At 36.0% G+C, this 25428-nt stretch overlaps 1 protein-coding gene across 2 annotated transcripts in view; it reads left to right on the top strand.

Annotated features, from left to right (window-relative positions):
• Ccdc169 (coiled-coil domain containing 169) overlaps positions 1-25428 on the top strand; it is a 63381-nt gene continuing 37953 nt past the window's right edge. For both annotated transcript variants that reach the window (XM_004854906.3, XM_021266487.2), the window contains exons 1-4: positions 1-223; positions 2707-2786; positions 14764-14874; positions 14957-14997. In XM_004854906.3, the coding sequence (XP_004854963.1) occupies positions 141-223; positions 2707-2786; positions 14764-14874; positions 14957-14997 (315 nt within the window). In that variant the 5' untranslated portion in view covers positions 1-140. The remainder of the gene's footprint in view (positions 224-2706; positions 2787-14763; positions 14875-14956; positions 14998-25428) is intronic.

Below are 25428 nucleotides of genomic sequence, written 5' to 3'. Positions count from 1 at the left end.
AGCCGGCGACTGTGAGGCAGTTGGTCATGGCGACGGCCGGTGACAGCACTTTGTTCTTCCCGGCCTCCGGGTATCCCTTCAGGTCTTATGCTCTAAACTGTGCGGAGGGGAAGAGCGCAGGTGGTCTCTGACCTGCCACTATGGGGGAGGGGAGAGGCGACAGCTTTGACTGTGTGAGCTTGGAGCGCCTCAAACTTCAGCTGCTGGAAGAAATCCACAGGAAGTGAGTCGGTGGCGCGCGGGCCTTCACGTGGTTGCGGTCGGTCCTCGGCCTTGTCGCCTCCCTGGGGCGCCCCACCACCCAACTCCCAAAGCCACTGAGATCTATCTGAGACCTGATTGATAAAGGGCACGTCGAGCGACTTCCCAAAACACTGTTTTATGTGAAAGATTAGTTTACTGTTGTAACCTTAGGTAGTATAAATAAGCTGCTTGTTCTGCCTTGAGGATCAAGTTTAATGAAGTGCATTATGGCCCTATACTGTGATGCTAAAATATGTTTGGTTTTGATGTTCCATTAAATTTCAAGTTTTTCTGTTTCATATTCCAAGGATTTTATTTTGTTAAGCATTTCTTTTCTCTCCTTAGAAGAACTTCAGAAGTGACATTTTGTAGAAATCAAGCATCTTTATATGCTTTTTCCACACTTATTTTTTGCTTTGCCAAGAATCCAACCCAAGACCTTTCAAATGCTAGACAAGCAGCCCACCACTGAGCTGTATTACCAGCCTACTATATGCGTTAAAAAACAATATTAGTATTTCGTGTCAAAATGTTGAACGTTCTGAGGATGTTTTAAAAAAGATAATCCTAATTCTACCCACAGGCCCCATTGTTAAAGGATGGAAGGTCCCATGAGAATCTTTCCAGTTTCTTGGTGTCCCAAAGAATTGGACAACATCCAGAACTGACAGTGAAAGTGTACTTTTATTGAAGGTGGAAAAGGAGTATGTTTTGCAGAATGAGAGTGGGTGGATGAAAAGGCCCACAGCTAGCATAGGGGAAAGGGTCTTTTGTATCAAAAATTCCCAGGTTATTGCCTTCTCATACAAATAAACATCAGGACCACTGTCCTATCAAACACACTTGGCCTTATGCCATAAGTAAACTGTCCTATGGAAAAGATCTTTGGCTTCCCGCTGTATGTAAATGATCAGGAATAATGTCTTCTGATTGGTTGTGCCCATATCCAAATGAAAAATTGAAAAGAGCTTCTTATATTTGGTCCTGTGAAGAGCACCATATTCAAATGAAGCCTTGAAAATAGCACTTTTCTAATTAGTCTGTGTAGGGTAATGAGGCCCTCACTAAGCACCATGAGGAGTGCCCCTCTCCCTGGTGCCCTGTCTCACCATGAGAACTGGATTCCTGTGCTCTGCTCTGTTATGGCTCCAATCACTTCTAATTGGCCTTTTCTTAATTCTGAGGACAAGTTCTATGTATTTTGTCGAGGCAGTAAAGGATCAGAGCAAGTACTTTAGTCTCTAAAATATTTTAGAAGAATTCTTCATAAATTCAAATCTCGTTATTATCACTCAATAATATTATACAATCTTAAGTTAATTAATCCTCAGCTTTCTCAACTCTAAGATTGTTATATAAATAGTTCCTGTGGCTATTACCAGGATGGAATGAAATGTAATGTGAATGAATTAGCACTTGTAGGTAATAAGCATTCAGTGGATGTTAGCTGGTGTTATTGTCTTTCAACTTGTGCATTTTGCTGTCCATGCCTTGAACAGAATAGGTATTCGAAGCTATTTATTGAAAAAATGATTCTTGTCATCATACTGCATTATGATAATATGACATTTACTTGTGTCCTAAATACTTAATCTATGGAATGGTTTTTTTAAAAAAATTTCTGTATGTACATGGGGTGATTAAAGTATACAGTGAATGTTTAAACTTAAAAACATTACAGGAAAAGACACATTGCCATTAGCCCTTCTCAAGATATTCTCCCTAGCTCTGAACACACTTATCCTATCATTTTTGCCGCTTTCTTTATGAGGAGTGAGACTTAAAATCATAGTATGTCTTTATCCACCTTATTCACTAGATATTATATACCCTGCAACTTCTATCTCTTCCCCAAAGCCAAAATGACCACAAAAGGTAAATATTTTGAATCAATTCAGGATATCAAGGCATTCGCGGCAAGACATTCAAGAAAAAGGACTTTTAGAACTTCATTAAGTGGCAAGAACAATGGGATACATGTGTTTTAAGTGAGAGGAAGTGTTTTGAGGGAGATTAATGGCAACGTATCTTTTACAGTAATACCTTTATTAAAATGTTAGTATTTACCTTAGTTTTCTATTACACCACCTGTGTACGTGTGTTTTATTAGTTTTTCTTTATTTTGGATTATTATTACCAATGGCTTTTGCTACTCCTTTTTGTAATAATTTGCAGCTCTTAATTTGTTGTTCTGAGACAGCTGACTTTTTGGGTATCATATCTAAGTTAAGAGTACAGGTCATCCGGTGGTTACCTGAGAGTTTTGAACTTTTCTGTATGTTTAATCCTTCCTTAAACTGGCTAATATGAAGCCTTCATTTAGCTTATTCCCGAGTTTCATCTATGCCTTCGGTAAATTATATTTCATAATAAATTGTTTCTGAAGTAGTGGTGGGTTACTATGTTTTAGTCTTATGTTATTTTTAATTGAATTGGAATTAACAATAATATTTTTAATAACAGGGATGTAGTGCAACTCTCAGTGGTTGAAATAAAACACAGGATAGCAGAACTGGAAACCAAACTCAATGCTGACAATGAAGGTATATAAGTACATATTTATATATGTGATTACTGTTAATTTTACCAGGATAATGATTATACCTTAAATTACATACATCAAATAATAGTAACAAGATATTAGTGTTGTTTTTTGATAGCAATAATAATTCATAAGAGCTTTAAAATGGATACTTGAGAATATAAACTCTATTGCTATCTAATTATTTTTCAACTTTCCAAGTTCAAAATGTTCATCAATCCACAAAACCTTTGTCAGGCAACATCAATATATCCTTTCCTTGTGTAAATAATATCACAAATTTTCTAGTCAACGTAGGTCACAGTCTTCATATCTTTACTAGATTTGGAGTAAAACTTTTCTTTATGTTGGACTAGAATTTGTGGTCCTCCTGCCTCAGCCTCCCAGAGTGCTGGGAGTGCAGACAGGTGCCACAGTGCCTGTCTGGCATATAACTTTAAAAGCCCCATCTAGGAACTGAGCTAGGTGTGGTGGCATGTTCCTATTGTCCCAACTATTCTAAAGGCCGAGATGGGACAATCACAAGTCTGAGGCCAGCCTGAGAAACATAGTGAGATGCCTGTTTGAAGAAAATCTCATCTAGGGTTTGACTTTTTGTTTGTTTCTTTGTTTTCCAAGAATGTGTATGTAGGAGTGGGGTGGGTATTGCACATACACATATAACATATACCTATATATTCTTACAATTTATGATCCATGCAGGATGTTAATTTTTTCCACAAATATTGATTGAGACACCATATGTTAACCCTTTTAAATAGAAGACTTTTCATTATTTTTAAGAGGTTTTCTGACTTGAGAGAAAGTATCTAAAATATGAATAGCAGAAGTAATGAAAGTTCTATGTAAGAAGGGGAGGGGGTTCAAGAGAGGGGAGGAGATTGGGAGAAAAAGGAATCAAGATATACCATGTACAGGTACAAATCCCATTTCATGAGATTGTTATGTGTATTTAAATTGTACCAATAAAATTAATTTTTAAAAAAGTTCTATGTAAGAAGAAATAGGAATTTAAGGAAAGGGAACCCAGCATAATTCAAGTGACGTTATAAATGTAGCTGTTCCATAGGAGGCAGTGCTTGAATTTAATGGTAAAGAACAGAAGGAATATATTAGGATTAAGATGATGGGCTTTGGTTCTTAAATCCATTTATACCTCTTTTCCTATAATGGGAACCATGAACAAAAAGGATTAGTAGCCCAAGAGAAATGAAATGCTACTTTGTCTAAATCCCCAATGCTGTGTTAAAGCTTGATTGAAGAACACTGCCTTGTCCAATTATTTCTTAAAGCTCCATATCTTCCTCCATATCTGGGGGAGCAGAGTCCAAATTCACTTAACAAATATTTGCATTGATAAGGGTGGCTGAATGATTTCCTCTACTCATTTACAGGAAAAAAACCAAGAAGGTATATAGGTATACATACAGAAGGTATGCTCACAGATACACATGCAATGCAATATCTATGTCTCCTAGTGAAATATTGCTCAACAAGTCCTATTACCAGTTGTTCTCATGGGGAGGAGCTAGATTGTGGGCACAAAGAGAGAAGGTCAGGAGGCAGGAGAGAAAATTATTTTCTCAGTGGGTTAAATACCATTATATACTGGCAACACACACATCTACATCTACATCCTGGACTTCTTTGAGTTCTTCACTATTTGCATTTATGGCCTGGTTTCTAACTCCAAGCTCCTTTGACTATTGGGTTTAATATAATGATAAATCAAACATTATTTTTGAAAACACTTCAGTAAATGCTAAAATTTTTAAATAAAATGTGCCTTTATTTCAAAACAAGGAAAAGAATAGATCTTTTTATCTCAAACTGGTATACTTAATCATGAAACATCAGTCATTTTTATTCCTAAGAAAAAATGATGACTGCTGCCATCATTAACATTAATATTATCTTGAAATTCTAATCAAGCAATAAATTATAAAAAGGAAATAAGCAATAATCCTCATATAAGAAGAGACAAGATTACTATAAATTTCATTTTTTATAACTTAGTATCCAGAACCTTCATTAGGATCAATTACAAAACTCATGTATTAATAAAGATTTAGGAAATGGTTGGATGCAATAATGGAAGAGATTTTTATTTTAAAAAACAAATGCCAGCAATAAAAAATTAGGAAATAGGGTTTTTAAATGATTCCAACCACAATTTCATACCAATCCATAAAGTATCTGTTAATTTCACTGAAAAGAAATATACAGTTCTATGTCTAATTTGTCTATATAAAAGGAGATAACAAGACTGACTATAGGTGAATAATAGTTCAATCTGAATTTCATTCAGTGTAAGATTTCATACTGAAGAGAAACCCTGGAATAGTTGGGCTGGGAAAACATGTAACCTCACATGTCTTGGTGAGCTTCTGAAATTTGTTGCCTGGTCACACACACACACACCAGCAAAAATAGGTCTGGGGGTATATCTCAGTAACAGAGTACTTGTCTAGTACATGTGAGGCCCTGAGTTTTATCTCAACCATTGCAGGAGGAAAAGTCACCGTGAACCTTCTAATAGAATTTACTGCTCAATAGAAATCAGGAAATTTCTGGAGAGACACGTGGGAGTTAATAAGTATATGCAACCATCACTGTGCTCAATCCCTGAGCATCTGAGAATCTTTACTGGGGAGGGTAAATGCTAGGAGTTAGCCTGTGAAAAGAACATTGACTTTAGAATCACCTCCATGGTTTAAAATCACAGCTGTGGAACTTAAATGTATGACTTTGAATGAATTAAAGCCCTCTTGTTCCCAATTTCCCTATCTGAAGATTGGTGAAAAAAATGCACAACCCATAGAATTGTTCCATTTTGCCAAGTCTAATGTCAACTCTCAGTCCTTATCTTACTGAGGACTAACGTTGCACTTCTTTACCATGTTCATTACAATTAATGCATTAGTAAAAGCAACCTCTTTTCTAAGATCAGTTCATAAAACTGACAATAAAATTAAATTTTCCCTATTTTTCAATTTTCTATTTGCTTTTGCTTTTTATTGTATTATTCCTAGCTAAGATCCTTCTTTAAGATGGCAAAGCAATTTAATTTTTTAAAATGTTTTCTTTTAAGGTGTACACTGCCTATTTTTAAGTGTTTTTTTGTTTGCTTTCAGGGTTACTGCAGGAGTATGTTTTCTAAAAGGAACAATAATTTTATGGAGATGTTGCTCAGAGTTTTTTTTTCTTTTTTTCTTCCAAAAGTCACACATTTTTCTGTTAAATGTTTATCATCAGAACCCATACTTTAAATAACAGCTTATTGTAAGTGCCTAAGTTCCCTGAGAGTCATAGGCAACCTAATAGCAACATAAGCCTATTTTCTCCTCATTTTTACATATTATATTGTTTTAAAATTTTTTTCCTGTTTAGTGTCATACTCCTGTAATTTCAGCACTTGGGAGGCTGAGGAAGGAGGATCACCACAAGTTCAAGGCCAGCCTGGGCTACAGAGTGAATTCAGGGCCAGACTGAACTATATAATAAGATTCTGTCTCCAAAAAACCCCAAAAGTTTTCTGCTTAAATCAATACTCCATGTGCTTTTATCTTTGTTTGTCCTGTACAATCTATAACCATATGGAGTGAAAGAATCGTACCTGTGGGTATATGTATATATTGGAGATCAGTTTGACACCATAGGGGCAGAGGGCAAACTGACTCTTTTTTTTTTTTTGTATTAAATTCTTTTATTGGTACATTATAGGTATACAACACAATTACATTTCTCATTGGGAATTGTACCTTTACATAATGCATCTTGGTTCTTATTTTTTCCCCATTCCTAGCCCTCTCTTCATGCCCTCCACGCTTCCCTATTTACAAAGACTTTATTTCCATTTTTTCCATTTCTCATCATTTTTCCTTTCCCTTCTTTCCTTTCCCCTGCCCCCCCACTACCCCTACCCCTTTGGACCTTTTCTTCCTATTTTGCGTTATTGATTATTCATTCTAATCATTGGTACATTTTAGGTATACAATATAATGACATTCATCATTGGAAATTTGCACCTTTACATAGTCTCTCTTGGTTCTTATTTTTCACCCTTGCCCAGCCCTCCCTTCAACCCCTCTATTCCTCCCTATGTACAAATATTTTGTTACTATTTTTCCATTTTCTCATATTAATCCCATTCCCTTCTATCCTTTCCCCTAGCCCTCCCACTTCCTTCCCCTTTGCCCCTTTTCTTCCTATTTCACATTACCTATTATACATTTTAGTCCTTATTTACACTTTCAGTTTCTCACACCAGAGAAACTATTCTGTATTTACACATGTGTGTCCTATTTATTTCACTTAAGAGTATCACTTCAATGTGCATCCACTTAGTTATAAATGTCTCTAATTTCGCATTTTTTATGGCTGAGTAGTACTCCATTTTATAAAAAACCCACATTTTCTTTATCCAGTCTCCAGTTGATGGGCATTTGGGCTGTTTCTAAGTTTTAGCTATTACAAACTGTGCTGCTATGAACATGGGTGCACATATATCACTGTGGTGTTATTCTTTTAATTTTTTGGGGACGATCCCCAGCAGTGGAATAGCAGGGTCAAATGGGACTTCCAGTCCTAGTTCTTTGAGGTATCTCCATACTGATTTCCACAGTGGTTGCACCAGTCTACACGCCCACCAGCAGTGGAGCAGGGTTCCTCTTTCCCCACAGCCCCACCAGCATTTGTTATTGGTTGATTTCATGATAGCAGCCATTCTTTCTGGAGTGAAGGGGAATCTCAGCGTTGTTTTCATTTGCATCTCTCAAATGACCAGTGATGTTGAACATTTTTTCATGTATTTATTTGCTATTTCTACCTCTTTATCTGAGAAATGTCTGTTCATTTCAGATGCCCATTTTTGGATTGGGTCTTTAAATTTGGGAGATCTGATCTTTTTAAGTTCTTTATAGATTCGAGATAGTAGACCTTTGTCTGAGGAAGAGCAGGTGAAGATTTTTTCCCACATTGTGGGTTGTCTCTTCACACTGCTGGTGGTTTCTCTTGCTGTGCAGAAGCCTTTTAATAAGAAGAGATCCCACTTGTTGATTGTTTGTGCTAGTTCATGGGCAACTGAGATTTTGTTCATACAATCTTTTCCTACACTGATGTCTTCAAAGGTTCTACCTAACCTCTGTTCCAACTGGTTCAGAGTTTCTATTTTAATATTTAGATCTTTAATCCAATTTGATTTTAGTTTAGTGCATGGTGAGAGATACAGGTCTAGTTTGAATCTTTGGCAAGTTGAAGCCCAATTTTTTCCAGCACCATTTATTAAAGAGGCTATCTTTCCTCCAGTGAGGGTGTTTGGCTCCTTTGTCAAAGATGAGATGGCTGAGTGTGTCTGGTGTTGTTTCTGTATCTTCTAATCTGTTCCACTGGTCCACAAGTCTGTTTCTTTGCCAGGACCATGCTGTTTTTATCACAGTAGCTTTGTAGTAGAGTTGCAGGTTGGGGATTGTGATACCCCCTGCCATGTCTCTGTTACCTAGAATTGCTTTTGCTATTCTGTGTCTCTTCTTGTTCCAAATGAATTTTTGGATTGTTTTCTCAAGGTCCATGAAGTATGCTGGTGGGATCTCAATTGGAATTGCATTAAATCTATATAGCAGTTTTGGAAGTATGGCCATTTTCACTATATGAATCCTTCCTACCCAGGAGCAGGGGATGTCTGTCCATTTTCTGATATCATCTTCAATCTCTCTTTTCAGAGTGCCATAGTTTTCAGAGAAGAGGACTTTGATTTCTTTCATTAGGATGATTCCTAGGTATTTCAGTTTTTTGGATGCTATTGTGAAAGGAATTATTTGCCCTATTTCTCTCTCAGTGAGTCTGTCATTGGTGTAGAGGAAAGCTATTGATTTTTGTGTGTTGACCTTGTAACCAGCTACTTGACTGAATTTGGTTATTAAGTCTAGAAGACTTTTGGTGGAGTTCTTGGGGTCTTCTATATAGAGTATCATGTCATCTGCAGATAATGACAATTTGACTTCTTCCTTACCTATCTTTATTCCTTTTATTTCTTTCTCTTGTCTGATTGCTGTGGCTAATGTTTCCAGAACTATATTTAACAAGAGTGGTGATAGTGGACATCCTTGTCTTGTTCCTGATTTGAGTGTGAAGGATTTCAGGTTTTGACCATTTCGTATGATATTGGCTGTTGGTTTTTCATAGATGACTTCTATCAGTTTGAGGTAGAGACCATCTATTCCAATTTTTTGAAGGGTTTTTATCATAAATGCATGTTGGATTTTTTCAAATGCTTTTTCTGCATCTATGGAGATAATCATATGGTTTTGTCCTTGGCTCTATTGATATAGTGTATTACACTGATTGATTTTCATGCATCCCTGGGATGAATCCCACTTGATCAGGGTGTATGATCTTCTTGATGATCTTGTGCATTCTGTTTGCCAGTATCTTATTAAGGATTTTTGCATCTATGTTCATTAGTGAGATTGGCCTATAGTTCTCTTTTTAGGTTGGGTCTTTCTCTGCTTTGGGAATCAAGGTGATGCTTGCTTCCAGGAATGAATTGCTTCCGTTTCAATTTCACTGAAGAGTTTAAACAGTAGTGGCAGCAGTTCCTCTCTACATGTCTTGTAGAATTCAGCAGTGAAGCCATCAGGGCCCGTGATTTTCTTAGTTGAGAAGTTTTTAATTACATTTTCAATTTCATTGGTTGATATTGGGTTGTTCAGAATTTTTAGGTCTTCGTTCAACTTTGGTAATTCATATGTATCTAGGAATCTGTCCATTTCTTCTGTGTTGTCCATCTTATTGGCGTATAGGTTCTCAAAGTAGGTATTGATGATCCTCTGGATTTCTGCTGGGTCCATTGTAATTTCACCCTTTTCATTCCTGATTGCATGGAGTTGGGCCTTTTCTTTCATTTTTCTGACAAGGTTGGCTACAGGTTTGTCAATTTTGTTGATTCTTTCGAAGAACCAACTCTTGGCTTCATTGATTTTTTGTATCATTCTCTTAGTGTCCATTGCATTGATTTCACCTCTGATCTTTATCATTTCCTCCCTTGTATGAGCTTTGAGGTTGTCCTGCTCTTCTTTTTCTAGAAGCTTGAGGTTCAGCATCAGGTTGTTTAATTGGACTTGTTCTGTTTTCCTAATATGCGTATTCACTGCTATGAATTTCCCTCATAAGACAGCTTTCATTGTGTCCCATAGATTCCGATACATTGTATTGTCATTGTCATTTAATTGAAGGAACTGTGTGATTTCTTCTTTAATTTCCTCTGTGACCCATTCGTTATTCAGAAGTGTGTTGTTCAAATTCCATGTGTTTATGAAATTTTTGAGTTTCTTTTGCTCTGGATCTCCAATTTCATCACGCTATGGTCTGATAATGTACAGGGGATAACTTCAATTCCTTTGCACTTACTTAAACATGTTCTATGTGTGAGTATGTGGTCTATTTTTGAGAATGACCCATGTGCAGCTGAGAAGAATGTGTATTCTGATTTTGTGTGGTGGAAGACTCTGTAAACATCTGTTAAGTTCATTTGTTCAAGAGTTCGATTGAGTTCTAGTATTTCATTACTTATTTTTTGTCTGGTTGATCTATCTATTTGTGACAGTGTGGTGTTGAGGTCCCCCACTACAATTGTATTAGTGCATATATGACTTTTCATGTCCATTAGTATTTGTTTTATATAATTGGGTGCACTAGTGTTTGGTGCATAGATATTTATGATTGTCATCTCTTCCTCTTGGATTCTTCCCTTTACAAGGGTGTAGCATCCTTCTTTGTCTCTCTTAATCAGTGTTGGTTTGAAATCTACTTGATCTGCAAAGAGGATAGCTACTCCTGCTTTTTTCGGGTTCCTGTCGCATGCAGTATTGTTTTCCACCCTTTAACTTTCAGTCTATGAGTTTCCTTTTGAATTAAGTGTGTTTCTTGTATGCAGCATATTGTTGGATTTTGCTTCTTGACCCATTCTGCCAGTCTATTTCTTTTGATTGGTGAATTGAGACCATTAACATTGATGGTTATAACTGAAACGTATTGACTTGTCATTGCCATGACTTTTTCTTTTTGTTGGGTTCTCCCCCTTTCCATTTAATTTCTTGTCATGCCAGATGGGTTCATTCTGCTTTGCTTCCTGGGGTTGTGATCCTCAATGTCTGTTCCTAGGCTGTTGTGTAAAATTCTTTGGCATGCTGGTTTGGTATTCACGAAGTTCCTAAGGTGCTCTTTGTCATGAAAGTATCTTATTTCTCCATCCATTTTGAAAGATAGTTTTGCAGGGTACAACAATCTGGGTTGGAGGCTGTTTTCTTTTAGGGCTTGGAATATGTCACTCCAAGCTCTTCTTGCCTTGATGGTTTGTGTTGAGAAGTCTGCTGTGATTCTGATGGGCTTTCCTTTGTATGTGATTTGTTTCTTTTCTCTGACTGCTTGTAGAACTTTGTTCTTCTGTTGTGTTTCTGGAATCTTACCTAGTATATGCCTATGTGTAGATTTTTTTTGATCAAGGCTATTTGGAGTCCTGTATGCCTCACTTATCTGTATGTCAGGCTCTTTTCCCCTGCTTGGGAAGTTTTCTGCCATTATTTCTGTGAAGAGATTTTTTATGTCATCTGCACTCTCTCCTGTTTCTTTATTGAGCCCAATCAGTCTTATGTTATTCTTCTTTACATCATCTAGCAGCTGCTGGATTGATTTCTCATGTTCCTTTATAATTTTGAAGCAATTTTTCTTTTCCTGGTCACTAATTGCAATCTTATGTTCTATATCTGAAATTCTGTCCTCACATTGGCTCATTCTGCTGTGTAGACTTTCAATGGAGTTTTTCATGTCCTGGAAATCTATTTGCATCTGTTTTATGGATTTCATTTGTTTTTTATGTTGGGATTCCATCATGTTCCTGAGCTCCTCTCTAGATTTATTAATCATATCTTGCACTAAGGGCCCAATTTCTCCTGTTATCTGAGAAATTATTTCTGATTTCATTTTTTCCAGATCCCCTTTTGTTGCCAGTTCAGTGGGTCCAGATGGTTGAGTATCATAGTGTTCCATCTCATTTCCTTTTGGGGTTGCTGTAGGTGATCTGAAAGTCTGGTTTTGAGACTTATTTGCATGTTGTCTCATTTCGACTGGGCCAGAGGGCTCTTAGCGCCTGCACGGATTACTTCCTCTGAGCTGGGTGAGGTGGGCCAGGGGCGGCGAGCAGCGGTAGGGATGGTGACCCAAAAGCCCTTTCCTGTGGGCTGGGAGCAGCGGGAGGGATGGTGTCCCAGAAGCCCCTTCCTCTGGACCAGGATCAGTGGGACAGAAGGTGGCCCAAAAGCCCTCTCCTCTGGGCTATTAGCAGCGGGAGAGATGGTGACCGGGAAGCCCCTTCCTCTGGACCAGGAGCAGTGGAACGACGGCTCAGAAGCCCCTACCTCTGGGCCAGGAACATCAGGACTCAGTACCTTGGTCTGGTGGTCTGGTGTCCTCTGGGTCTTTGTAGTGTGGCTGCCTGTCTGCAGCGGGATGATTCGGTGTCTTCCGCGGGACTCAGGACCTCTGTAGGGCATGCACAGACCTTCCTGTGTGCAGCGGGCTGATTTCCAAACTGACTCTTTAAACCATTATTCATTAAAAGCATGATTCGTGTTTTCTTCTGAGGCTTTCAGGGACTTAAAAGCTTTTTTTGTCACAAAAACAAAACAGTGGCATATTTGGACTATATAACCAATGGGTAACTAAAAGTAGAACAAAGCCTGAATCTTCATTTTGTATGAGGGTTTTTAAAAATTATTATCTTAAAATTTTGAGTCAGATTCCTGCTTAGCTCTGCATTATAGGCACAATAATTATTTAGGGAGTGCCTGTCTAAAAACTGGCTCTACTGTTTGATTAACCTTAATTTTATGTAACCTCTCATCTTCTTCCAAGACTAAAGACACCAAGATAAGCGATTTATAGAGACAATCAACTACCAGTGTGCACCAAGAAGTCTCTAGTCATTGCTCTAAACCCAAAGTTATTTTGGATTTCAGCAGAGCCTTCCCCAAGCAGAAACAATCACCTCATGAGAGTGGATTAAGCAATAAAGACTTCTCCCAGAGCCATTTTGTAAAAGCAGAACTGAGATAATCAGCCAAGCCAGCTTCTTAAAAACTGGTCCTATCCCTCTGTCAGTGTGCCAGTCTGGCCACCATTAGAGTTATGCCTTCATTATCTCTGCAAGTTGAATCCCTTCCCGTTTTCTCTTTCTAACTCGCTTAAGAAATCCCTTGGGCTTATTAACATTAATACAGAATACTATATTAATAAGCCTATCTAAATTTGATGATCTTTAGGCCAATAATATTTAAAACGGGGCTGATTTTATGAACTAGACTATGTCAAAAATAAATTGCTTTATTTATTCATATATTATATCAAACATTTTTATTTTAGACTATTGCTCTGAGTGGCTTGGAACACTATTTTTTGTGTTGAGACAGGATCATTCTACGTAACCCAGGCCAGTCTCAGACTTTCAGTCCTCATGTCTCAGCCTCCTGAGTGCTGTGGGATTATAGCTATGCTACCATCCCCAACTGGCTTTTTTTTATTTTTTTAAACATTTTTATCTTACTCTGAAGCTTCCATTCTTTTTTTTTTTTTTAGTACCAGGGATCAAACTCGGGACCTTGCACTTGTGAGGCAGGTGCTGGAACCACTGAGCTAAATCCCAGGCCCCGAAGCCTCCATTCTTATGATGAAAGATGGGGCATGATAACAAAAAGAGACGTCAGCTAGCCACTATACAAGCCATTCCACCTATTTGGGCTCAAGTGAGTCTGCTAGAAAAATGTTCAGATTTTCAGGGCTTTTCCTTTGTCCTGTTTCCTAAAATTTTGGATTAATAATTCTGTTTCACTTTGAAAGGATGTTCAGGCCCTTTCTTTGGTGAGGCACATTTGCATAAAGATGAGAGTACGAGGGAGGGAGGCCAGTTTCAGGCAGTGGTGAGTGCTACTACTTTCTTTTTCCTCAGACTCCTTCTTCAACTATTACCAACCAAACTTTATCTCAGATATGTAAAGAGTATGAAGATTTACTCCCCCCTTTCTCTACCCTCTCTCTCCCTCCCCTCTCTCTCCCTCTCCAGATCTCCTTGACCTTGAAGGCTTTGGACTTTAAAGATGAAAAAAGACTTTGTAATTCTATACTGTATTCTAGCCACACACACACACACACACACACACACACACACACACACACACACACACAACAATAAGACAAATACTTTGGCCATACTTTGGCCATACTTTGGCCTTAGTGCCTAAGGATAAGAGAAAATGTCTGACTAGAAGGCTAAACATACACAGTGTTACTGTAGCTTAGTGGTTGAGAGGATATATTTTTGAGTCAGAAAAAAATTGGGTTTACACCCAATTACCTCTTTTATTACCATTTTAAGAATGTTATGTTAAGAATGTTAATTGGCATCACTGAGCCTTGGTTTCTTCATTTATAAAATCAGTAACTAAATTTTTAAAATGAGAAATTAGTTGACATGTGAAGCATTGTGTGTGCTTTACATGTTATAAACATAGAAGTGATAATTTTATTGACTTCTGAAATCTTTTTCAAAGGGAAAAAATGAACATGACATTGGATGGGTGGTTAGTAGAGTTGAGGGTGTTGTGTTTATTTCAAGTTCCAAGGGAAAAAGCCCATTTCTGATATAATGAAATAGGAGGAAATAAGGGTTAATAGGAGGTGGAGAATAAATAAGAATAGGAACCACAATAGTCATGTAGAGGTTTGGCCTTCTCTCAGCCTGAGGGTGGGTCTAGTTCTCAAAATCTGGCAAATCCTATTTTCTAACAGAGATACATACTTAAAAATTATTTCTTACTAATTCATTTGTATTGTTAATAAATTCAAGATCAAGTTGGTTTATGTTACTTTAATTAATAAGTGATAGATGAAAAGGTGATCCTGATTTTTTTCTCCTCTCTTTTACTCAGGTAGTGAATGGAAAACTCGCTACGAGGCACAGCTTGAATTGAATGATCAACTAGAAAAACAAATTATGTCTCTGGAAGAGAAAAGGAAAAGAATCCGTGGAAATCCTTCAGGTACAAAAAAAAAATCATACGTGTCTTGTAAGCTGAGTTAAAACTGATAAAATATCAATTGTTCATGTTTGCTTTATTATAGATAGACTATCTTCTATTCGTGTTTATGAGCAAATGTCAGTGGTAAGTAAAAGATAGTTAACCAAAGAGAATAATTCAAGGAAATTATGTACATTTTTCCCCAGACAGATTTCAAACAAAAGCTTAATGATTGAGGAAAGATCCAAATAAAATATTTTCAGGGATGCTGTTCCTTGCATATGAAGAATGCAGTAACAAGGCCATCAGGTTAATCTTCCCCTTACAAAGCTGAACATGGATTCTGGTATAGCTACAAACAAACAAAAGGAAAGAAAGGGAATCTCAGTGGTCAGGTTGTCTGGAAATGTGAGAGTGTCTTTTCCTTGCAATCTGAAGAAGCCTGTTTAACACAAACTATATATCTTTATATATTCTACATATTTGAAACATCCCACTTTACTTTGTATGTAATATATACACACATTCACATATACACATCTGTGTACACATGCATATACATCCATACAAATACATTAAAATGTATAAAATTCAATAGAGAACTTATAACATTACGCCAAATGAGCAAGAAACCTCATTAGCGTACCAATCTACTTTTTCTTCTGGTTGCCCTAGTGACATCTTTCCCCTCTTTGACAGCACATTTTAATCTCTGATAAATTACTTACATTATATGCCTTATATTGTACAAAGCCCTTTCATTGGCTTTTCATTCATTCAAATTTGTTCTTTAAAATATAGATAAAGCCCAAAGTATGATTTATGCAGGTCCAAAACATCCTTAAAAATAGGCTTTCCTCAGAATTCTTGCTGAATTTTAATTTCAGAAATACTTGGGGGAAAAAAAATGGGAAGCTTGTGAAAAACCAAGGGTTTTTTTTTTGTAAATGAAAATACAATACTCAGTTGAATTTGGAAGATTTAACATAATAATAAATTTTTATTAAACATATTTAAGCATGCAAATTAATTTCATGCTCCTTATCTTAGTCTACCAAAAACTCCATAAGATAAAGTTTTGTATTATTTCCTTTAATGTATGTGACACTGAGCTTAAAGAGATGAAGGCATTTTATTTGCTCAGGCTCACACAGTCTGCAATCATGGAGCCCTCTGAAAACAACCTGCACCCATTTTACTACACTGTGGTATACCGTTTATCAGAAATAATATCAAATAGTTTCTGAATACCTATAATAGAGATTCACAAGACCCCTAAGGGCCAGAACATTGTGGATGTTCTTTGAAAAACTACAAACACCAGTGAAAGAGAAATCTTTCACTTTTGCTAATAATGAATTGAGGAGAAAAAGTCTATTTGAACACCGCTGTGTTATTTGCAACCCATAGATACTTATATTTCTGTGTCTTGGAAGGTAAGGAAAACAACTTTTATTTTTTTAATTGGAAAAATTAGTTTGTGTTTTTCTTTCTTCCTTTCTGTAGTAGAGTTCTATCTCCCTCTTATGGCACTTAGCAATTACTGCTAGAGTTGTTTTAAAAAGTCTTTTCTTTCTTTTTAAGACCATTTAATTTGGGATTTTTATTACTTTGTTTTTTTATTAAGTTTATTGGTACATTTTAGATATACAATACAGTTACATTCATCATTGGGATCTTGTACCTTTATATGATGCTTCTTGGTTCTCATTTTTTCCCCATTCCCCTCCCCTCCCTTTACCCCCTCCACCCTTCCATATTTACAGACTTTGTTTCCATTTTTTCCTTTTCTCATGTTTTATTCTTTTCCCTTCTTTCCTTTCCCCTACCCTTCCCACTTCCCCTACTCCTTTAGACCTTTTCTTCCTATTTCAATTATCAATTATACATTTTGATCCTTATTTACACTTTTAATTTTTCACACCAGAGAAACTATTCGGTATTTACACATGTGTGTCCTATTTATTTCACTTAAGAGTATGGCCTCAATGTGCATCCACTTAGCTATAAATGTCTCTAGTTTCTTGTTCTTTATGGCTAAGTAGTACTCCATTTTACAAAAAAAAAAACACATCTTCTTTATCCAGTCTCCAGTTGATGGGCAATTGGGTTGTTTCCAAGTTAAACATAGTCTTTTCTTAATTAAAAGTATAATTTTAGTACTACCTATAAAGTATGAAATATAAAATATTCTGACTACTTCTTCTTGATAACCCAGTCCTGTTTCTCAAGAAACTGGCATCAGTAGCCTCACACAACATGAAGTACTTCATTGCATATCTAAGAAGCATTTAGCAGGTTTTCCAACTGCTACCTGTAACATAGACTCTATTGGCAGGAAAAAAATTTTCCTGTGATGGATTTGTGTTATTATTGAAAAAAAGTGTAGTTTTCTAAGAGGTTTAGATTCAGAGGCATAGAATTATATCCTCTTCAGTAAGGGACTAAGGACATAATAGAATAACCAAGAGTGGGGCAACATACCCAACAGAAGGAGAATGAAAATTCAGTATAAAATTGATGCTTTCTATTCTATGAACAAATGCCCTGGACAAGCATTTAGATTTTCTTAAAATGAAATGCAGGAGGAGTTTTCTGACCAGGAAGAATTAGAAATCTAGCCAAAAGATCATGATACAAGAATTTAGCCAACTACTGAGCAAAAACCACTGACATCCAAGAGGCCTATATCCAGTCAAGAGCGTTCTCATATCTAAGTCCAGAAGATATACTGTCTTCTTCTTCTTCAACATAAATAATTTTTTGAAATACATATGTGTAATATTCATGTATAAAAACATTTAAAATTTCCTTTGAAATTGATAGAAAGGACTTAAATTAGTTGTTTTTGTAGGATAGAAAATGAATTCTTACCATTTGTAAATTTCCTGACTTTCTATCCTTGCTAGGGATTGTTCAGTCTAGAAATATCCTATTCTGACATACTTAAGATTGATGTCAGTTAGCTTGAACGCTAACTTTGAGTGACTGCAGACTATAGACTTGCTTAGGAGTAACCAAAGGGATAAGGGATAAGTTTTTGACTAGTATGTGTGTAATGTTTAAAATATTATTTGAAAAAACCTCTATGAAATGTTATTTTCAAACCGAGTTGTCAAGATGGGCTTGATTTTAATATTTTTGAAAAGTTATTTACTTAAATGAGAGTGAAGTCCTAAGTCCTTGTTTGGATACAGGCTAGTTTTGAGTCTTCAGCCTGTTTTACGGGTGTGTGTGTGTGTGTGTGTGTGTGTGTGTGTAAGGTCTATATTTTTCATCTGAAGGTGGTATAGAGTGTATTATCTGTTTTGTTTTGTTTTGTTTGTTTTTTAAGACAGGGTCTGGGTATATGGTCCAGGCTAGCTTTGAACTCCTGGCGATCCTCCTGGCTCAAGTACTAGAATCACAGGTGTGCGCCACCATGCCTAGTCTAGAGTATACTATTTTAAAAGTGTCTTTCGATGATATAGTTTGCTAAAATTTAATTTTAGTATGATGTATCAATTAACGGTTGTATTTGGCTGTATGTAAGAGAATGGATTAAACAAGGAAGGTGTTTCCCCCCTTTCATAACAGGAAATATTAGAAGTTTGTAGTCAGGGTTGGTGGTAGTGACTCTGTAATGTCCTTAGGCATCCAGGAGCCTCCTGACTTTCTATTTTGCTATCTATTTATAGGTGGCCTTTGACCTGCACCCTCATAAGTTGGTTGCTTCATTTTCTTACCTGATTCACATTCTTATTCAAGGAAAGAAATAGGTGAAGGGAAATGGGCAAAGGTGAGGCTAGTCCTGCACTTCTTCCAAGAGATTTCCAAGGTGCTGCACCCAGAAATTTTCCCTTACAGTTCACTAGTTAGAACATATCATATAGCCTTCCTTGTGCACAAGAGAGGTTGGAAATACCATGTTTTATGAGGATAAGTAGGAAGAGAAAGAAAAGGATATGAGGTATGCAATTATGTCTATCTGCCATACAAGGTCATTTACATGAATGGTATATTATTTTAAAGTATTGTGCATTCATTTGATATTATTAGAAAAATTAAAGACAAAAATAAAAAATGAAAATAAATGAAAAATTAAAGATAACAGTACCTATTGTTGCTCTTTATTTTAGTATTTTTGTGTGTATATGTCAATGAAAAAGAACAATAAATAAACCAGACAAAAATTAAAAGAAAGGAACAAAGCAGGACCATACTTAATTTTTGTTGTTATGTTCAATATTATAACCTCACTGCATTGACAATGTTTACAATACTTAATGATTACATCCCTCCTGGTGAGTTGGTACATGCACATAACACATCTTAATTCTTTTTTCACCTCCTTCCCTTCTCCTCGTTCCCTACACCCTCCATCTCTTGTTCCTTTTCCCTTTTGCAAATGGCCTATCTTCCTATTTCCTATTATCTATCTTTTATTTTGCTCTTTATTTATATTTTGCATTTCTGACATAACCCATTCAATATTTAACCTTGTGTGTCTGACTTATTGCATGCTATGTTCTCAAGGTGCATCCAGTTTCCTACAAATGACTCAAAATTGTCCCTTATGGGAGAGTAGTACCCCACTGTATATAAATACCACATTTTCTTTATCCAAGATTTAGTTACTAACTGTAATAACTCTTGCAGGCAGATACCTAGAATAGTAATAGCTGGGTAGAACAGAATTTCTAGTTTCAGTTTTTTGAAGAATCTGCATACTGATTTCTGTAATGGCTGAACTAGTTTACATTTCCACCAGCGATGTAGAAGGGTTTCTTTTTCCCCACAGTCTCTCCAACATTTGTTGTTATTTGATTTCTTGATGATAGCCACTCTTTCTGGAGTAAGATGGAATCTTAGTGTTATTTTAATTTACATTTCTCTGGTGACCAGTGATGTTAAACAGTTTTTATGTATTTATTGGCCATTAGTACATTTTCTTCTAAGAAATGTCTATTCATTTCAGTTGCACATCTTTTGATTGAGTCTTTTATTTGTTTGAGGTTCTTTATACATTCTAGGTATAAGTCCTCTGTTCAAGGGATAACTGGAAATTTTTTTTCCCATTCTGTAGGTTGTCTCTTCACCCTGATGGTTCTTCCCCCCCCATTAAGTTTATTAGTAAAATTTAGGTATACAATACAGTTACATTCATCATTGGGATCTTGTACCTTTACATGATGTATCTTAGTTATTTTTCCCCATCCCCCTGCCTTCCCTTCACCCCCCTCTACCCTTCCCTATTTACAAAAACTTTATTTCCATTTTTTTTCCTTTTCTCATGTTCTCTCTTTTCCCTTCTTTCCTTTTCCCTACCCCTCCCACTTCCCCTACTCCTTTAGACCTTTTCTCCCTATTTCAGTTATCAATTATACATTTTGATCCTTATTTACACTTTCAGTTTTTCACACCAGAGAAACTATTTGGTATTTACACATGTGTGTCCAGTTTATTTCACTTAAGAGTATGGCCTCAATGTGCATCTACTTAGCTATAAATGTCTCTAGTTTCTTGTTCTTTATAGCTGAGTCATACTCTATTTTATAAAAATGTTGGTAATTTTTTTTGTTGTACAGAAGCTTTTAAATTTGATATGATCCCATTATTGATTCTTGATGTTATTTCTTGTGCAATTGGAATTTTGTTCAGAAAGTTTTTGCTTAACCTATATCTTCAAGACTATTACCTATTTTATTTCCCAGCAAATTAAGTATTTCTATTTTAACATTTAGATCATTGATCCATTTTTATTTTAGTTTAGTACATGGTGAGAGATATGAGTCTAGATTCAATCTTCTGTATGTGGATAGCCAGTTTTCCCAGCACCATTCATTAAAGAGGCTAACTTTCCTTCAGTGTATTTTTTTGGCCCCTTATCAAAGATCAGATAGGTGACTATGCCTGGGATTGTTTCTGGATTCTTTATCTGTTCCATTGATCTACATTTTTTTGGTACCAATGCCATGCTGTTTTTTTTTTTTTTATCACTGTAGTTTTGTAATGTAACTTGAAGTCTGAGACTGTGATGTCTCCTGCTTTGCTCTTGTTGCCCAGCATCGCTTTGGCTGTTCTGGGTTTTTTTATAGTTCCATTTGAATTTAAGGATTGTTTCCTCTAGTTTTGTGAGGAATGTTATGGGTATTTTGATTATGATTGTTCTAAATCTGTATTTTAGTTTTGGAAATATGGTCATTTTGGCAATTTTGGTTCTTCCTACCTAGGAACAGGGGATATCTTTCCATTTTATGTTCTCTTCAGTCCCTTTTTTCAGAGTATTGTAGTTTTCATTCTAGAAGTCTTTCATGTTCTTGGTTAATTCCTGAGTATTTAAGTTTTCTTGATGCTATTGTGAATGATACCGTTTTCCTAATTCCTTTCTCACTGAGTTTATTAGTGTACAGAAATGGTATTGATTTTTGTGTGTTGATTTAGTATCCTGCTACATTGTTGACTTTGGTTATTAATTCTAGGAGTTTTTGGTGTAATTTTTGGGGTCTTTTATATAAAATATCATGTAATCTGCAAATAATGATAATTTGACTTTTTCCTTTCCTATATACCTAAATATCTTTTATTTCTTTCTGTTGCTCTGAATAATATTTTGAATACTATATTGAAGAGAAGTGGTGATAGTGGGCATCTGTCTCTTGTTCCTGATTTTAGAGGGGAAGCTTTCAGTTTTTCCCCATTTACTATGATGTTGTCTGTAGGTTTGTAATAAATGGCTCTTATCACATTGAGATAAGGTCCTTCTATACACCTATTTTCTTCCATTTTTAAAAATCATAAATGAATGTTGGATTTGACAAAAGTTTTTTTCTGCATCTGTGGAGATAATCATGTTTTTGTCCTTGTTTCTGTGTATGTGGTGTATTACATTTACTGACTTATGTGTATTGAACCATCCTTGAATCTCTGGGATGAAGTATCCTTGGTCATTTAATGATTTGTTCCATTATGTTTGCCAATATCTTGTTGAGGAGTTTTGCATCTGTAGTCATTAAAGAGATTGGTTTATAGTTCTCTTTATGGTTTGGTCCTTGTCAGATCTTGTCAGATCAATGCTAGCTGCCAGGAATGACTTTGAGAGTACTCCTTCCCTTTCAGTTTCATTCAAGAGTTTGAGGATATTGGCATTAGATCTTCCCTGAAGTTCTTGTAGAATGCACTTGTAAATCCATCAGGACCTGGGCTTTTCTTAGTTGGCAGGTAGGGTTTTTTTTTAATTACTGCTTTAATTTCATTGATGATTATTGAATTCTTCAGGGTTTTAAAATCTTCTCAGTTAGTTTTGTCAATCCATACATATCTAGGAATCTATCCATTTCTTCTGAATTCTCCAACTTACTGGAAAACAGGTTTTCAAAGAAGTTGCTAATAATCTCTGGATTTCAGCAGTGTCCCTTGTGATTTCAACTTTTCAATTTCTAATTGCATTGACTTAGGTCTTTTCTTTCCTTTTGTTGTCCTTTGTTACTCTCTAAGTCATTCCTATATACATGAAAGTTTGAGAACCACTACTCTAAGTGAGCATATACTTAAAAGTGGTATTTTAAAATCATGGAATATATACATTTTCAAATTTTCACATAATGATAGGATCCCTCTGGACTGATCTGAAGATACCCTAGATCTGCAATTATTTCATTATATCTGGAATAATTATGAAAGATAATAAAAATGAGGCTGGAAATACATACATAGGGACTAGATAATAAGAGATTTTGTATTCATGTTAGGAGATGTGAACCTTTTTATATATGATAAAATCTGTTGAAGTATTTTACAGAGTTTAAGTCTCTGCCCACCTCCAAGTGGAGAAAAGATTCTCCAGGGATGGTTGAGAATTGAAGTAGAAAAACCAATTGGGATCCTTTTGTCATAATGTAGCTAAGGAGTGGTGAGGATTTTGTTTGGGAAGTGTTATGTGTCAATGGAGTGGAGGAGATAGATTAAATATATATTTAGGAATGATTTCATGAACACTTGGATACTGGGGTGGGATTGAGAGAGGATTTAAGGGCATTTGAGGGTTCTGGTTTAAATAACTTGGTGATTACAATGAATAGGACTATAAAAATCAGAATCAGTTGGTATGTTAGGAAATGATGATACTGTTTGTGTGTATTACACAGATGATACTCGTCAGTAAGCAGCTGAAAATAGTTTTAGGCTGTGGAAAGTTGTCTCTGAAAATAGAGATCTGGAATCGTAAGTGTCACTTGAAGTAATGAAAATGTAAGAGATTGCTCACGGAAAATTATATAATCTGAAAAATAGGATTGAGGATGAAAACCTAGGAAAATACTAAAATTTAAGGTGTTAGCTAAGGAGATATTTTGGTGAAGATAATTGAGAAGCAAAAGTACTGAGAATATTAAGGAGGAGATTTGTTCCCTTCAATTGATGAGGGGGACAAGTGGAAGAGTAGTGTCACAGAAGCTATGGAAAATGACAGTTTTATGAATGCTCAGCAAAAGAATATTCTTCATGATACTTCTGGCATAGGGTAAGAAAAAGCACTGGTGGTCTAGAGTTCAAATTATGTAAAACATAGAAAGTAAACAAGTACCAATTAGAGGATAGGATGTTGGGAGAAAACATGATATAGGTGTGAGAAAACAGAGAGTATAACCTACTTTACCTAAAAACAGCTTATTGAATCAGACTATCCCAATTCAAATTCAGATTATGGGACACTGAGGAAATTACTTCATCTCTCTGAGGCTCAATTTTCTCCTATGTAAAATAGTTAATTAAGTTTTCTTGAAAAGTTGTCGTGAAGATCATTAGAGATATATAAGGTAAATAGCATAGTGTCTGACACCACTGATGTGTTATTTCTCTTCTTCCTTTACTTTGATAAAAGAGAAGCAAAGTTTCATTAAAACAAGTCTGTTGTGAAATTAACCTTAACCCACTTGGAAGAAATAGGAACAAGGGTAAGGCTCAAAGTGTACAATCTCTTTTCACTTACTGAGCTGTACTGTTACATAAGTTGTGAATATTCCGGTACCTCCCCAAAACTACAGTGAAATCTTGTGGTTCTTAATATATCCAGAAGGCAGAGGATTTGGCAGGGGTTTAACACTTTTAATTAAAAACTCAGAACCTTTACTTCCCTCGGGCTAGCTGGACATACATTTTCTAGCTGCTTCTATTTGTATTCACTAGAAAAAGGACCTAGTCACTAATATTCTTCCCAAGAATTTCAAAGTTAAGTCTAGCAAAGACCAATAGCCATTCACTGGAAGATGTGAATCTATCTTAAGTCTAAATAACTAAATGTTCAAACTACATAGCCTTTGTTATCTCTGATGAACATTAGCTATTTCAGGGGTTCTTGCTTGACACTCCCAGCTTCTTCACTCATCTCTAATTAGGATATGAAACTAAGGATTCAGTTGAGCTCTCTATTAAAACTTCATGGCTCTCAGTATATGGCCCCGGCCTGTGGTTCCCCAACAATGTTTTCAGTGCTTTATTGTTACTACTACCATATGATGGTGACGTCTTCTTTCTTATATTAGCTTAGGTAGGCACATTGACGCTCAGTACCTGTGATGCTGTACCATAAACAAAAAGGGTGATTGGTTTGTCTACTCTTCTGCTTCCCTGTGCTGTTGAGCACTATCATGTCCTTAGTTGACTGCTAGTGTATAGAGCTACGTTTCTTTGATTTTCAAACTCGGTAAGAATCACAAAGAGAATTTGTTAAAAAATACACTCTGGGGCTTACTCCTGGAGATACTCATCTGGTAGGTCAGACATTTGTAATTTTTAGCAGGCATTTGAACAGGTTCTGTTGCAAAAATATAATACAAGAGAAACAAATTTAGAGGATCCATGTCCCTCAGAAAAGATGTGCAAGACAGTTTCTTATAACAAGAGTTTTGTTTTGTTTCTCCTTGCCACTAGTATTCTCATCAGTATACTCCTCTTCCACCACCTCCCAACAGCTTAGATCCTTCAGGAAGATGTCTCATCAGTGCATACACTGATATTCGATGGAAACAGATGAGGAAATCTTTCCTTGAAAGCCAACAAGGCTAGTTGATGGTGGGAGAAATACTGAATCAGAGAAATATTATCTAGGAAAATATTTATAGTCTTACTGCAAACATTCTTTGAAAGACTCTTGATCAATTTGTAGAAAATCAATTCATAGGAGGTCAGTTTGCTGAAATCCAGATTCTTAAATGTGATCTGGTAAATAAATTTTCAGTAGCATTTCAAGGAATGTTCAGTGTATCAAAAACACTAGACACATGGAAATGCTTTAGCATTTAGTATCCTCATGAATGAAAAAAATCTTCATAAAAAGAATACATTCAGGCTATAAATTCACATATAAGATTCTCTTTAAAGAAATTTTTTAGTAAATCAGCAAATTTCAAATCTGAAGTAAATTGGTCTTTCTAAATTAGTCCTTTGATGAATTGACTTTTGAAATACCAAATTTTGTCTGTCAGGCTTCCCTTCCAAAATTTGCTTTTACTTTTATAGGGTTGACCAGAGGACCCCTTTTCCTGCCCTGCTTAGCAGTACAAGCTTGAAGGAAGAGATGATTCTAAGTCTTATAAG

This window comes from Heterocephalus glaber, unplaced genomic scaffold (genome assembly GCF_053883595.1).
Source record: "Heterocephalus glaber isolate CG9 unplaced genomic scaffold, H.glaber_assembly_v1.0 deba00001720, whole genome shotgun sequence".
Classification (NCBI taxonomy): Eukaryota; Metazoa; Chordata; class Mammalia; order Rodentia; family Bathyergidae; genus Heterocephalus; species Heterocephalus glaber.
This window is presented reverse-complemented; position numbering and strand designations above follow the sequence as displayed.